Source organism: Centroberyx gerrardi, chromosome 10, assembly GCF_048128805.1.
Source record: "Centroberyx gerrardi isolate f3 chromosome 10, fCenGer3.hap1.cur.20231027, whole genome shotgun sequence".
NCBI classification, from domain to species: domain Eukaryota; kingdom Metazoa; phylum Chordata; class Actinopteri; order Beryciformes; family Berycidae; genus Centroberyx; species Centroberyx gerrardi.
This window is the reverse complement of record NC_136006.1, coordinates 20,050,000-20,063,199: the sequence shown is the minus strand read 5'-3', so window position 1 is coordinate 20,063,199 and position 13,200 is coordinate 20,050,000. Positions and strand designations below refer to the sequence as shown.

Sequence of the window (13,200 nt, the reverse complement as noted above, 5' to 3'; positions counted from 1 at the left end):
GCGGTCTGGGAGTGCGGCGTTGTGTTTGTGTTACAGATGTGATTTGTACACAGCCACTCCTAAGCCTCACACCTCAACACTCAACCCGTTGAATCGGCTCGCCTTCCGGTGGCTCGGCTTGATGAGAGATTGCAACTAAAGCTGGGAACATTGTATCGGAGACCTGGCCGGAGCTAATGACATTGCCACTTATTATCGGTGCGTGTTGATTTTGATGGATAGCGGCGCTCAGCTCGACAGCTCGGGGTTGCTGCGGAGCACGTTTGGTCTAACGACCCTCTATCTTTCCTGCTCCACTGCACAAACACACACACGCACACACACACACACCTTGGTCACACACAGGCTTACAATGACAATCACGTCAGCGCAGAGAAACCATGGCAACGTTGAGTTAATAAATAGCTGAATGGAAAAGCTGTGAGCGCATATCGTTCATGCTGCATCTTTGCGTATGCGTGTGTGTGTGCGTGCGTGCGCTTGTATTTGTGTGTACAGCTCACACAGGCCCTCCAGAGATTCGCCTCTGATTTCTTGGGTTACATAAACCTTCTGGCTCCCTTATGGCCCCCCCACCCCCATCCCACCATGACAAATTTCTGTCGTGTTGTGTGTGTTGTGCGTGCGTGTCTATTGACATTTTCCCTGCATTCCCTGAGAGAGGAGACAGAAGAAGAGAACGAGAACTATTCCCACGTTTTCTCCAGAGAGATCTCAGATCTGCCATGTTTGCTCCACTTTTTCCTTTTTCCTTTACCACTTTTTTTTTTTTTTTTTTTTTTTTTAAATAATTTTCTCCCTTTCTCTTCCTCCCTCGCCTTTTTCCCTTTCCTCGTGTCATCTTGTGTGCAGTGATGCTGATTAGTCCCCTCTTGTCGGAGATGCTGGGAGCGGTTACGGCGCTCCCGTCTGCCTCTACCCGCTCTGCGCTCTGGTGTGAATTAGGCTCTTTTGCAGGGGCGGTGAGAAGGTGGAGGGGATTTTGTCTCGGTGCGATTGCCAATGTGATATTTGCTCTAGCTCCTAACTCATTTGAATTTATATCATACTGTAGGTGTAATATCACTGTAGGCACGGTTGGCAAGACACGTAGCCACTCCCTACGGAGAAAAAAACAAATAATCAATTGAAATGATTGATTAAATCACCGCCCCGTGTGTTGCGAGTGTAATTGCCTTCACTTGTTCTGTGTGGTTTTGTGTCTTTGCCGCACAGATGCAGTCGTGGTTGGGAACCTTCAACCCGGAGAGGGAGAGACGGAAGGTAAAGTCCTGTCTGACCGTCCACATTTCTCACACACACACACACACACACACACGGAGCGTGAGGATTAGACCGTGTGCAGGATTAGCTGGGGGGGGTCACGCTGGGTAGGTGTCACACGCAGCAGGAGGCAGTTCTGACCCCACGACACCCAATCTCTCACCGTGTGTGGTTTGTGTGTGTGTGTGTGTGTGTGTGTGTGTGTGTGTGAATGAGCGGGTGTGCGTGCGCTGCGTGCGTGCGTGCGGATCTGGGAGCTGCAGTGCCGCTCCGCTCTGTCCCTGACCTTCTTGAATGAGCAAGGGAGAGGAGAGTAAGAATGAGGAGCTAAATTATATTCACGCCAAGAGAAGACGGATTGAGAAATACGAGACTCGTAATAAAAAAAAATGAAACGGAGGAAGGGAGGAAGAGGTGGGTGAGATAATAGTTGAGAGATTAGCTCTCCTGTCTGTTTCTCTGTAAGTGCTCACTTTGTGTTTTTATTTAGTTTTTTTCTTTAGCTTAATGTATAATGCTGGTACCGTGTGTAAACCTCACAGCCCCATTGGGAGTGTTTCTTCTCCTCTTTAACCATTTGATCACTCATTGCTCTATGTGGTCATTTTCATCGGCCTAGGGACGCTGTAACTAGAACGCCACAGGTTTGATCCCCGCAACAGTGCCGTGCATCTTCTGCGAGTGACAAGCAAGACACCGAACCCTTACCTTCTCACTCATTGTGAGTTTCCCCGGATAAGCGTAATGACTAAAATGTAAAATCCACTCAAACCCAAGCAGCCTCGACGGTCTAAAAGTACGACTCCTGATAAGTTAACTCCTGATAACTGAACGGTTCACTCTGTCACGGTCTTCCTTCTTTTTAATTACTTCTCCTCCCCTCCTCCTCCTCCTCCTCCTCCTCCTCTCATTGTCATTCTACCCCTCCCCCCCCTTCCCCTCTTCCCTCTCTGCCCCCACCCTGCTGACGGGGGTGAGAGGTGGAGAGCAGGTTAGGGTTAAGGTTATGTAGATGCTGCCCTAAGTGGCAGATGTAATTACTGCACACTGAACTGGTGTAACCCTCAACACGTTGTTCCCTATGTTTTGTGTGTGTGTGGTGTGAGTGACGTGTGTGGTGTGTGTGTGTGTGTGTGTGCCAGCAGCCCCTTCGTCACACACACACACACACCATCCGTGTGGGCTAATTGCTGTGTGTAACACAGAGTGTAAATAAATCGGCAGTGTTTTTTATCACACTCCCCGTTTCCTCGTCTTTCTCTCTTTCCCAGTTGCTCCACTCGTTTCGTTTCTTTTTTTCTCTCTGCCTTTCACTTCTCTCTCTCTCTCTCTCTCCCTTCTCTCTCTCTCTCTCTCTCTCCCTCTGTCTCTCTCGCCCTCATACACATACCCAGCATGAATAAAGCAGCAAGCCAGGTTCATGGACATGAATATTTATGAGTGTTTATGCACGCGCTGCGATGCTTTAAAACAACAGCAGGCCTCCCCGATTGCGGTTGCAAGCTAGTGAGCTTTGCGCATGTGTGTGTGTGTGTGTGTGTGTGTGTGTGTGTGTACCAGCAGGTGTAAACTAGAGAAAGCAATTCCTGCTGGGTGTCTGAAGACCGCTGGCTCTGGTGATTTCATTCACTTCACCACGTCCCCCTCCCTCCATCCCTCACACGCTCTCTATTACTGTGTCACACACACACACGCACACACACACACACACACACACACTTCTCATGTTTCTTGCTCACACATGCTCTTTCCTGTGTTCGCCTTTCTTGATCTATTTTTCTCTCTGGCTCAGCCTTGCTCCATCACACACACACACACACACACACACACACACCCTTCTCTCTCTCTCTCTCTCTCTCTCTCTCTCTCTCTCTCTCTCTCTCTCTGGGTGGAGTGCTGATGTACATAACCAGTGTTGGCGGTTATCAGGGACGTCAGTCACACGGCTGGGACATGTCTCTGTGTGTGTGGGTGCGTGTGTGTCTTGAGGGTTTGTCTGCTGTCATGCGTGAGCCACATACACACACACACACACATGCAAACACCTCAAGGTCTTACATCAACACAGGTCAGAGAGAGAGCAGTTTGAAAGAGAGAGTTCAAAGCAGCTCGCACATGCACACGTACACACTCAAACACACACACACACACACCCCCAACTCAGTCCCGTTGGGTAGCGACAGAGCTGGCTGAGCAAACAGCGGGCTGCTTGTTCGTTACTCTTCCCGGGGTGTTTGTTTACTGATCAACATAAGCTTTGCCTTGAGTCACAATGGGATGTGTCTGCTTCTGTGTGCGTACGTGTGTGTGTGTTCGCGTGCGTGATCACACACACATATGCTCAGACCTTGTGTCCTGGTGTGTGCGGTGGCTCGATGCGTGTGTATCCTCTTTTATTCTCTTTTTCTGCATAATCAAGTGCAGCTTTCACTCATAGATGTGTTACCCTAAGTGCCTCATGCCGGTGTAGCGTTACATTTACATTGTATTTTACATTTACGTGTAGCAGACGCTATCTGGAGAGACTTAGAATGAGTGAGCAGGTTGGAGGGTTCAGTTTCTTGCTTGTGGGCACTTCTGCAGGACCCGAGGCTGTTAATAGACACATATGCTGTCTGTTGCGGGGATCGAACCTGTGACCTTTGGACCTTCAAAGCTAGACTTGTGGTATCTGAACTGCATGCTACAGGAATCCCACTGGCCTTGAAAATCCCAAAACGTTTGTGGGTTAGAGAAAAACAAAATAAGGCCTTAAAAGGTGTGAAAATGAATGGTCTTGAAAGTATTTGATTTTGTAAAATTAAAATATAGCACTCAGATTTACCAATAAGCTCTCTGGACCTCCCTCCTTCCTAGCATCAGCTTCACACCCTGTGATGGATATGCAGCTTTAAAAAGAATGATTCCACCATGTGTCCTTGACAAGATCATGAGTAAAAAAAATTAGACCTCTATGAGGTCTAATTTTTTACCAATGTGATGCTTTACCTCAAAACATGACAATTTTTAGTCCTCGAATTTCAACAAACAAGACGTTGAAAGTCATTGAAACAGTCGTTGAATTTGATGTCCAAGTGAGTGTGGAAACCCTGATGCTGTTATTTCAGTTTCTTTGCGGTCGGAGTGTAATATATATTGGCTGAGATGAGTGCGAGTGAGGCTGTAAGTGTGTCGGGGTGTGTGTGTGTGTGTGTGTGTGTGTGTGTGTGTGTGTGGGGGGGGGGGGTTAGGTGGGGTGGGGGGTTGCTGCCGATAACCGTCTGTAATCTAACGCGCGTCATTAACGGTGGGACCGCCGCGCCCGGCGCACATAATTACGGTTTCATTCCCCTCCGCTTCCCGAGGAGCGCAGGGGCCTCTGACACGGGAGGACTGTGATTAAAAACACGAGGCTCTTTAGCCGCCGCCCCCCCCTCCTTCCCCCCCTTTCCCCCTTCCACCCCCCCCCCCCCCCTTTCCCCTCCCCCGTCCCCCTCCACCTCACTCCACATCCGCTCTGCTGCTCGCTCTCTCCTCTCTCGCTCCCTGAAATTCCTCAAATGCCTCTCGTTGCACTCGCCAAATTGTATCTGAGATTATTTGGCTCCAAATGCTTTCAAATTGATTTCTGAACCTTTCGAAAGGCTTTTTCCTGCGAGACGCCTGCTTTGTGCTGATGAGTTTTTTTTTCCACACACACATGGACGCACACACCCACACGCAAGCACACGTCTCTTGTCTTTTTCCACTTAGCATCCTTCGGCCCCTTGGCCTGTCCTTTTCCTGTCTCTCCCAAGGAGACCCCCCCCCCCCCCACCCCCCACCCCCCTCTTCCCAACACACACACACACTTGTGATGACAAAAGGCAGCGCTTGACATGACCGGTGATGTCAGAGCTTCCCATTACAGTAGATACTAATAGGAAGACCTCGGCTCGTATTCGCCCCTGGGTGTTTTTTTTATGGGTGCCGTTACAGGCTGCGACGCGCAAACACAGCGAGGCTCGCTGCGGTCGCTCACATGCAGCCAGCATACCTTATGCTGTGGAAACCCGGCTCTTATATTTAATACTCAACACTAGATGTGGGCGCACCCACCCACACACACACACACACACACACACACATATACACACACAAGATAAAATACCACCGGGGGGCTCTCGTGATTTTCATTTGAATTGTTTAAAACGCCTGCGTTAAAGCTTGCACGCCTCGGGGTCTTTCTGGTGAGTAATTAATTTCCAGCATGTGGGGGTAGAGACTGGAGCTTGTGGGCCTGCCTCCTGGCTCCGAGTGTGTGTGTGTGTGTGTGTGTGTGTGTGTGTGTGTGTGAGAGAGAGAGAGGGAGAGAGCGAGAGTGAGGCAAATGCGCTGGCTCGGCTACTGCGTCCATGCCTAGGGGAGAAAAAAAAAAAGCACTGCACAGAAAATCGATTCGGGGCCTCGCTTCTCAGCCTCTTCCGGACGCGAGAGTCCTCCTCTCCCGGGAATTAGATAACGGCTTGTAAAAGCTCTCCACCGCGAGGCTCCCCTTCAACGTGGAGCCGCCGCTGCGTCCGTCGTCTGTCTCCCTGTCTGTCTGTCTGCCTGTCTGTCTGTCTGTCTGTCTGTCTGTCTGTCTGCCTGTCTGTCTGCCTGTCTGTCTGCCTGCCTGTCTGTCTGTCTGTCTGTCTGCCTGCCTGCCTGCCTGTCTGTCTGCCTGTCTGTCTGTCTGTCTGTCTGCCTGTCTGTCTGTCTGTCTGTCTGCCTGCCTGTCTGTCTGTCTGCCTGCCTGTCTGTCTGTCTGTCTCCCTGCCTGTCTGTCTCCCTGTCTGTCTGTCTGCCTGTCTGCCTGTCTGCCTGTCTGTCTGCCTGTCTGTCTGTCTGCCTGCCTGCCTGTCTGTCTGTCTGCCTGTCTGTCTGTCTGCCTGTCTGCCTGTCTGTCTGCCTGTCTGTCTGCCTGTCTGCCTGTCTGCCTGTCTGCCTGTCTGTCTGCCTGTCTGTCTGCCTGTCTGTCTGCCTGTCTGTCTGCCTGTCTGTCTGCCTGTCTGCCTGTCTGCCTGCCTGTCTGTCTGTCTGTCTGCCTGTCTGTCTGCCTGTCTGCCTGCCTGTCTGTCTGCCTGTCTGCCTGTCTGTCTGCCTGTCTGTCTGCCTGTCTGCCTGTCTGCCTGTCTGTCTGCCTGTCTGTCTGTCTGCCTGTCTGCCTGCCTGTCTGTCTGCCTGTCTGCCTGTCTGTCTGCCTGTCTGTCTGCCTGTCTGCCTGTCTGCCTGTCTGTCTGCCTGTCTGCCTGTCTGCCTGTCTGTCTGCCTGTCTGCCTGTCTGTCTGCCTGTCTGTCTGTCTGCCTGTCTGCCTGCCTGTCTGTCTGCCTGTCTGCCTGTCTGTCTGCCTGTCTGTCTGCCTGTCTGCCTGTCTGCCTGTCTGTCTGCCTGTCTGCCTGTCTGTCTGCCTGTCTGTCTGCCTGCCTGCCTGCCTGTCCGTCCACCAGATATTGAATTCATCACCTTAACGTTATTGAAAATATTGGCTTCCAGTTTAATTGGAATCCTTTTTTTCCCCCGTCTCGTAACTGCGGGATATTGCGTATTATCAGCAGGTTAATATTTTATTTGGTTTTAATTGGCTTTTGTTGTTCGCCTCAGTGCACTAACTCTGATGTTCCAGTGAAGACACTAGATGTGTGTGTGAGGCCGAGAGACGGAGTATTAATATATTAGGAGTATTAATTCGCCTATTTGGGTCAATAGGAGTTCTTTCTCTCCCCCAGGTTTCCTTGGCAGAGGAGATCAAGCCGCTGAAGTGGTACCCCTCCGTTTACCTGCTGGTGTCTCTCTTTCCCCTCATCAACAGGTAACACACACACACACACACACACACACACACACACACACACACACACACACACCCCCGCACAGCCTAAACTCCACGCTCTGTTGTTTTATTTGCATGTTGGCCTCACCCTGCTATCTTCCATTCATTCTTATCTCTTTCCAGCCCGTCACTCCCCCCCTCCCTCCCACCTCCTCCCCATCCTCCTCTCTTGCTCTCTCTTATCTGAACTCTCAGAAAGCTCCGCTCCGTCTGTAGCAGCACGAACAGCATAGGACATCATGTATGTGTGTGTGTGTGTGTGTGTGTGTGCGTGCGCGTGAGTGTGTGTGTGTGTGTGTGTGTGTGTTAGAGGGGAAGAGAGCGGTTTATTGGCTTTTTAAAACCAGCGCTTGGTCGGCTGAGGGTGGGTGGGAAGGGGCGGGTGGTCCAGTAAATGATAACCCTGGTGCTGTTATTACTCCTTCGCTCCCTTCCTCCTCCCTCTCTCTCCCTCTTTCTTTCATTTTCCATTGCTCTCTCCTTCCTTCCTTCCCTCCTCCCCCCCCCCCCCTCCTCCTCCTCCTCTCCTCCCCCCCCCCCCCCTCCCTCCCCGGGGACTGGGTGTGATTGACAGGTCAGGGTTACTAAGTGATTAGCTGCGGCGGCTCTGCTTGTCGCCACGGCGATGTAGGCGGAGACACAGGTCAATTACAGGGTCAACGTCTCTCAAAGGCTCCGCTCGAACGCCGCCCATCCCCCCCCCTCGCTCCCCGCCCCCGCCCCCTCCCCCTCCCCCTCCCCCTCCCCCTCCTCCTCCTCCTTCCCTCCTTCACCTCTCCGTCCATGCTGCCCTCCCCTCCCTCCCTCCCTCCTGCGCCCTGGCTGTCGGCTGATGAAGATGACAAACTGCATCCTGTGCTAACCTCAAACCACCCCCTCTTCTCCTCCCTCCCTCCCTCCCTCCCTCCCTCTGTTCGCTCGGCGTCACTCCCCTCCCTCCCTCCCTCCCTATCACTTTCGCTCCCTCTCTTTCTTTCTTTTTTCTCTCCCTCTCTCCCTCTCAAAACGTCTTTGTTAGCCTCTCCCTCCTCTTCTCCCCCTATATTTCCATTCTCGCTCGCTCGCTCTGCCGCTCTCTCTCTCTCTCTCTCACGCACGCGCTCGCTCTGTTTTTTATGTCGCCGCCCTCCTCCTCCCCCTCCTTTCCCTCCTCCACTTTTCCTCTCCTCTGCCACACAAAGCCCTCTCTCTCTCTCTCTTGCGCAAACAGCCTCTCGCTCGCTCGCCCCGCTCGCTCGCTCGCTGCGCTCTGCCTTTCTCCGGAGAGCGAACGAGGAGAAAACGGGAATGAATTGCTCTCTCTCGTCGTCCTCCACCTCCTCCTCCTCCTCTCCCCCCGCTCGGCAGCGCTGGCTGTATATATCTCCGGCTCCTATTAATTTGTTAGCCCCCCCTTCCCCTTCCCTCCTCCCTCTCCCCTTCCCCTGCTCATTCCCCCTGGCTCATATCCTTCTCCTCCTCCTCCTCCCCTCTTTCTCCATCTCTCTCTCCCTCCCTCCCTCCTTCCCTCCTCTGCTGAGTGGTGGAGTGTGTAAAGTGTTTGTCACGGTGCCGTGCCGATGTCGCTGTGCTCTACCGTGCAGAAGCAGCGCGCGGCAGACAGCCTCGGTGTGTGTTTTTGTGTGTGTGTGTGTGTGTGTGTGTGTGTGTGTGTGTGTAGGTGGGTGGTTGGTTTTGTGTGTGTCAAGGCTGTACGAATGTGCTGTCGCTGCTTGATGCCGTGTGTGTGTGTGTGTGTGTGCGTGCGTGCCTGCGTACTTCCGTGCACGCTTGTTTGTCCGCCTCTACTCGAGTGTGTGCACGCATGCAAAGCGTGTGCCTGTGTGTGTGTGTGTGTGTGTGTGTGTGTGCATTTGCGCGTCTTGTCTGTAAGTGTGTGTGCGCGCCTTCGTGTGTGTGTGACTTTGTGCGTGTGTGTCTGAGTGGGGGATTATTTCTATCTGAGCTCCAAAGCCTCCTAAACAGGGCTTAGAGAGACGGCCCAGGGCAGCAGCTAAAGCCGTCGGGTAGAGCTCCCGCGCTCTCTCTCTCTCTCTCTCTCTCTCTCTCTCTCTCTCTCTCTCTCTCTCTCTCTCTCTCTCTCCCCCCTCCTCTGCTCCCTCTCCGTCATTTCTCCCTGCCCTGATCCATTGCGTTAATACACAGACACTCCCACACACAAACACGCTCTTGTTTTGGCCCTCATCCGCTGCCACACAAACACACACACAGTCACACGCCACACACGACACACGCAATTTTAATCTGTTCCAAATGCACACTGGTAAATGTGTTAATTCGACACCAGCTGTTGCGAATCGAAATGGGAAAGCGCTTCTACTTTTCCCCGCGCGCACACACACATACACACACACGCATGCACATAAACGCCGAGAGAGTCATTATACATCATTTTACCGTACACGCCTCTCTCTCTCGCTCTCTCTCTCTCTCTCTCTCTCTCTCACTCTTTCACTCGCCCTCATTCGGCAGCGCAAAAGTAGCATCAGACTCTCGCACCTTCACACTTAGCCCTCCTCCTCTCTTTCTCTTTCTCTCCCTCACTCCCTCCCTCTGCCACTTCAGTCTCCGCTCTTTGTGTGTCTGTGTGTGTGTGTGTGTTTTTGCATGCGCACGCGCGCACGCATGTGTGTGTGTGTGTAAGCGGGGCCCGGGCACATCTAGACTTTTCACAGTCTGCTTCTCACATCGCCTCCCCTGTGTGCTTTATGGTGTGGGTGTGTGTTTGTTTACAAGGCTTGTCTAGATTCCTACTGTGCGCGCTTGTACGCCTGTTTGCATAAATAAGCCCTCTCCTCGGAACCTCGCCGCTGTTTCCGCGGCGCGACGCGGCTTGATATGCAAGTGCTCCTCCTGGACGCCGTGCTCGTCTGTTACGAGGACTTTTTGCTTCCCCCCCACCCCCCCACCCCCACCCCCCTCTCCTTTTGACACTGAGTGCCAAGTGGGGAGGAACCAGGCTTCCATATTTAGAGTCTTTTTTTTTTTTTTTATGCTCTGCCGGGAAGCCCCGACCTCCAGTTTTCACAGCGAGCCACAAGGCAGGCGAGCCGGTTGCCTTTGAGCAATTGGGGGTTATGGTGGTGGTGGAGGGGGGTGGGGGGGCGGAGGCTTCGGCGCTTCGGTGTAGATGGATTGGATCGGAGCCGGCGGCGGGGCTTGAACCCGCAACGCGTCTATAACCTTGAGCTCACCCTGTCGCTCCAGGAGGCGCTCGCATCCTCCTAGTTATTCTCGGTTCCCCCTCGATGCTGCGTGTGGGTTTTGCGGTGTGTATAGGCCTATACGTGTTTGCAGGGGATTTTTTTTTTTTTTTTGTACGGGCTCCCTACAGCGCCTAACCCCCCTCCCCCCCACCCCCTTTTCTCTGGAGGAGATCTGATTTCCCCGCTCCAGGCGAGCAGAGAGAACAAGACAGTCTGTGTGTGCGCATGTGTCTGTGTGTGTGTTTCAGTGCGCGTCTGTGTTTGTGTGTGTGTGCGTACGCGCGCACCCCGGGCCAGGCAGACCTTCCCCATCTCCTTTCTTCGCTTTGAAAAACGAGGGAGGAAATCTCAGAGCAGCAGTTATTATTCATCCCTCAAAGAGAACGGGGAGGAGGCGGCGGCGGCGGAGGAGGAGGAGGAGGAGGAGGAGGAGGAGGAGGAGGAGGAGGAGGAGGAGGGAGGGAGGGATGGAGGGAGGGATGGAGGGAGGGATGGAGGGAGGGATGGAGGGAGGAAGAAAGAGAGAGCCAAACGGGAGGGAGGGAAGGAAGCGTGCGCCGGGGGGGGGGGGGGGGGATACATTAACTCTTATCTCACTGTACTCGGCGTTCTGCATCCCAGGATGCGCTCTCTTTCTCTCTCTTTCTCTCGCTTTCTCTCTCCCTCTCTCTCGCTCCTGCTTTCTCTTTCCTTTCCACATTCCCTTCCTTCCGTTCCTCGCCTCTATGCCTCTCTGAATGTGTTACATTCAGTGTGCATGGATGTGTGTGTGTGTGTGTATAGGCTGGTGTGTGGTTTGTATACCCTAATATCTTTTGTGGTGTATTTTGTTTACTTGAACAAGTGAGCTTCTCAGATGCTGAAAAGCAGTATGCAAAGTTCTAACTCTCATCTTGTTTGTTTGTCTGCAAGCCTTTCTATTTATCTATCTGTTCACATTCAATTTACTGAACGAGCGTGACAACGTCGGCCTGTTTACTAAAATAACTTTTGAACTTGCTATAGCTTGTAGGGGCGTGATTCTTTTTCTTCAGGTTTTTCCTGCACAACTCGTTCATTTCTCTTCATTTCTGGGTTTAATTTCTCCTTTTTCCCTTCCCTTCTGCTTCTATGTTTTTTTTATGCGGGTCTGATCCCTGATCTTTACGGCAGCGGTTCCCAGACTCCAGGAGCCCGTCAGGAGGCTCCAGGGGGTCAGGATCAGTTGATTTTCATTATTATTTTATTCACTAGAAGTTAGAACACAGAGAGAGCGCATAGAATGACTGTTCTGATCATCAGCTTCATATCTACTGTTGTCATTACCCCAAGAGTATAGACAGATAACACAAACCCTCTCAGATGAGGATCCATGGGGCAAAACAAAGGAGTCTGTGGTCTAAAGCCACTTAGACGTCTTTGACATTAAACCACGTGTGGCGATATGGCCAAGATATTATTTGGGTGGATATATGACCTTGCTCTATTGTGTGTGTGCAGACACTTTTATGTATGCGTGCCTGTGCCTGTGTGTGTGTGTGTGTGTGTGTGTGTGTGTGTGCGGCTCAGGCAGCGATCGGTGTGTAACTGGAGACAGAGAAGCCCCGTAGCCATCCGTCTCCCATTGAGCGGCAGCGACGCTCCGCTATTCATCCCCATTTAGCCAGACAGAGAGCCGGCCTACAGCGCTGTCTGAAGTGCAAACACACAGAGCGGGGACACGCTCGCAGGCCGGACACACACCGCGGCTCCGGCTGCACGTCCGATACGGGGGGGGGAAGTGTGTGCTCCTGTGTGAGGCAGAGGCTTGGCACACGGACAGGCAGCCACGTATATATAGAAACATACACACACATACAGACAGATACAGGCATGCAAACGTATATACAGGCATATATACTCATACAGGCATAGACACATATACACGCATATGAAGGCATATACATGCGTATACAGGCATATGCATTCATATACACACTACCAGGCAAAAGTTTGGACACAACTGCTTGAATGTACTTTGTTTTTCATTCTCTTAAAGCCATTTTGGTCTAAAAGCTTCTGCTTAAATGCTTGAAATTTGTTTCTTAGACAAATATAAATAGTGAAGTTGATGCCTATGTATGAATTTCTTTCCAAAGCCTACTTAGGGTGGCTACTTTAAAGAATTTAAAATATAACACTTTTTTGGTCACTGCATAATTCCATTTGTGTTATTTCATAGTTTTGATGTCTTTACTATTATTGTAAAATGTGAAAAATAGTAAAAATAAAGACAAATGCGCGTGTCCCAACTTTTGACTGCTAGTGTAGTACAGGCACACATATACACATACAAGCATATGGTCACTGTCAGGTGAAAACTTTTCAGGAACTGAGAAAATCAGCCTGGTTTTTGTCTTGACTAGTCCACCATAAGGATCATGGAATTTTCTCAACCCATAGAGGAGCATGTAATCCTTCAAGGGAATTTAAAACATGAAAATCCCCAATTGGAATTACCAGGTTTTCACAAGACAACAGCGTTACACAGGCATGCAAATGCATATACAGGCATAAATACTCATATACAGGCATGCAAACGCAAATACATGCACATACATGCATATATAACCATACAGGCATATATATAGGCATACAAATGCAGTCATATGCACGCACACACAAATGCTAAGGCAGATAGATACCCTCCCTCGCACGCACTCGGGCACGCGTACACATACACACACATACGCAAACACACACACACACCCCCGCTCCCCCTCCCTCTGCTCTTTCAGGCACGTCTTTAAATATTCATCACTCTGGCTGCTCTGAGAGTGCCGTAAACGCTGCCTCACACTCCAGGGAATCGCTAAAGCCTACTCTATCATCTGCTCTCTCACACACACACACACACACACACACGTACACACACACACATA

The 13,200-nt window shown here is 51.4% G+C and overlaps 1 protein-coding gene across 1 annotated transcript in view; it reads left to right on the top strand.

Moving 5' to 3' along the window:
- LOC139930395 (cyclic AMP receptor 1) overlaps positions 1 to 13,200 on the top strand; it is a 43,036-nt gene that overhangs the window by 17,308 nt on the left and 12,528 nt on the right. Inside the window, exons 10-11 of the mRNA XM_078286224.1 lie at positions 1,216 to 1,263; positions 6,991 to 7,073. Of these exons, the coding sequence (XP_078142350.1) occupies positions 1,216 to 1,263; positions 6,991 to 7,073 (131 nt within the window). The remainder of the gene's footprint in view (positions 1 to 1,215; positions 1,264 to 6,990; positions 7,074 to 13,200) is intronic.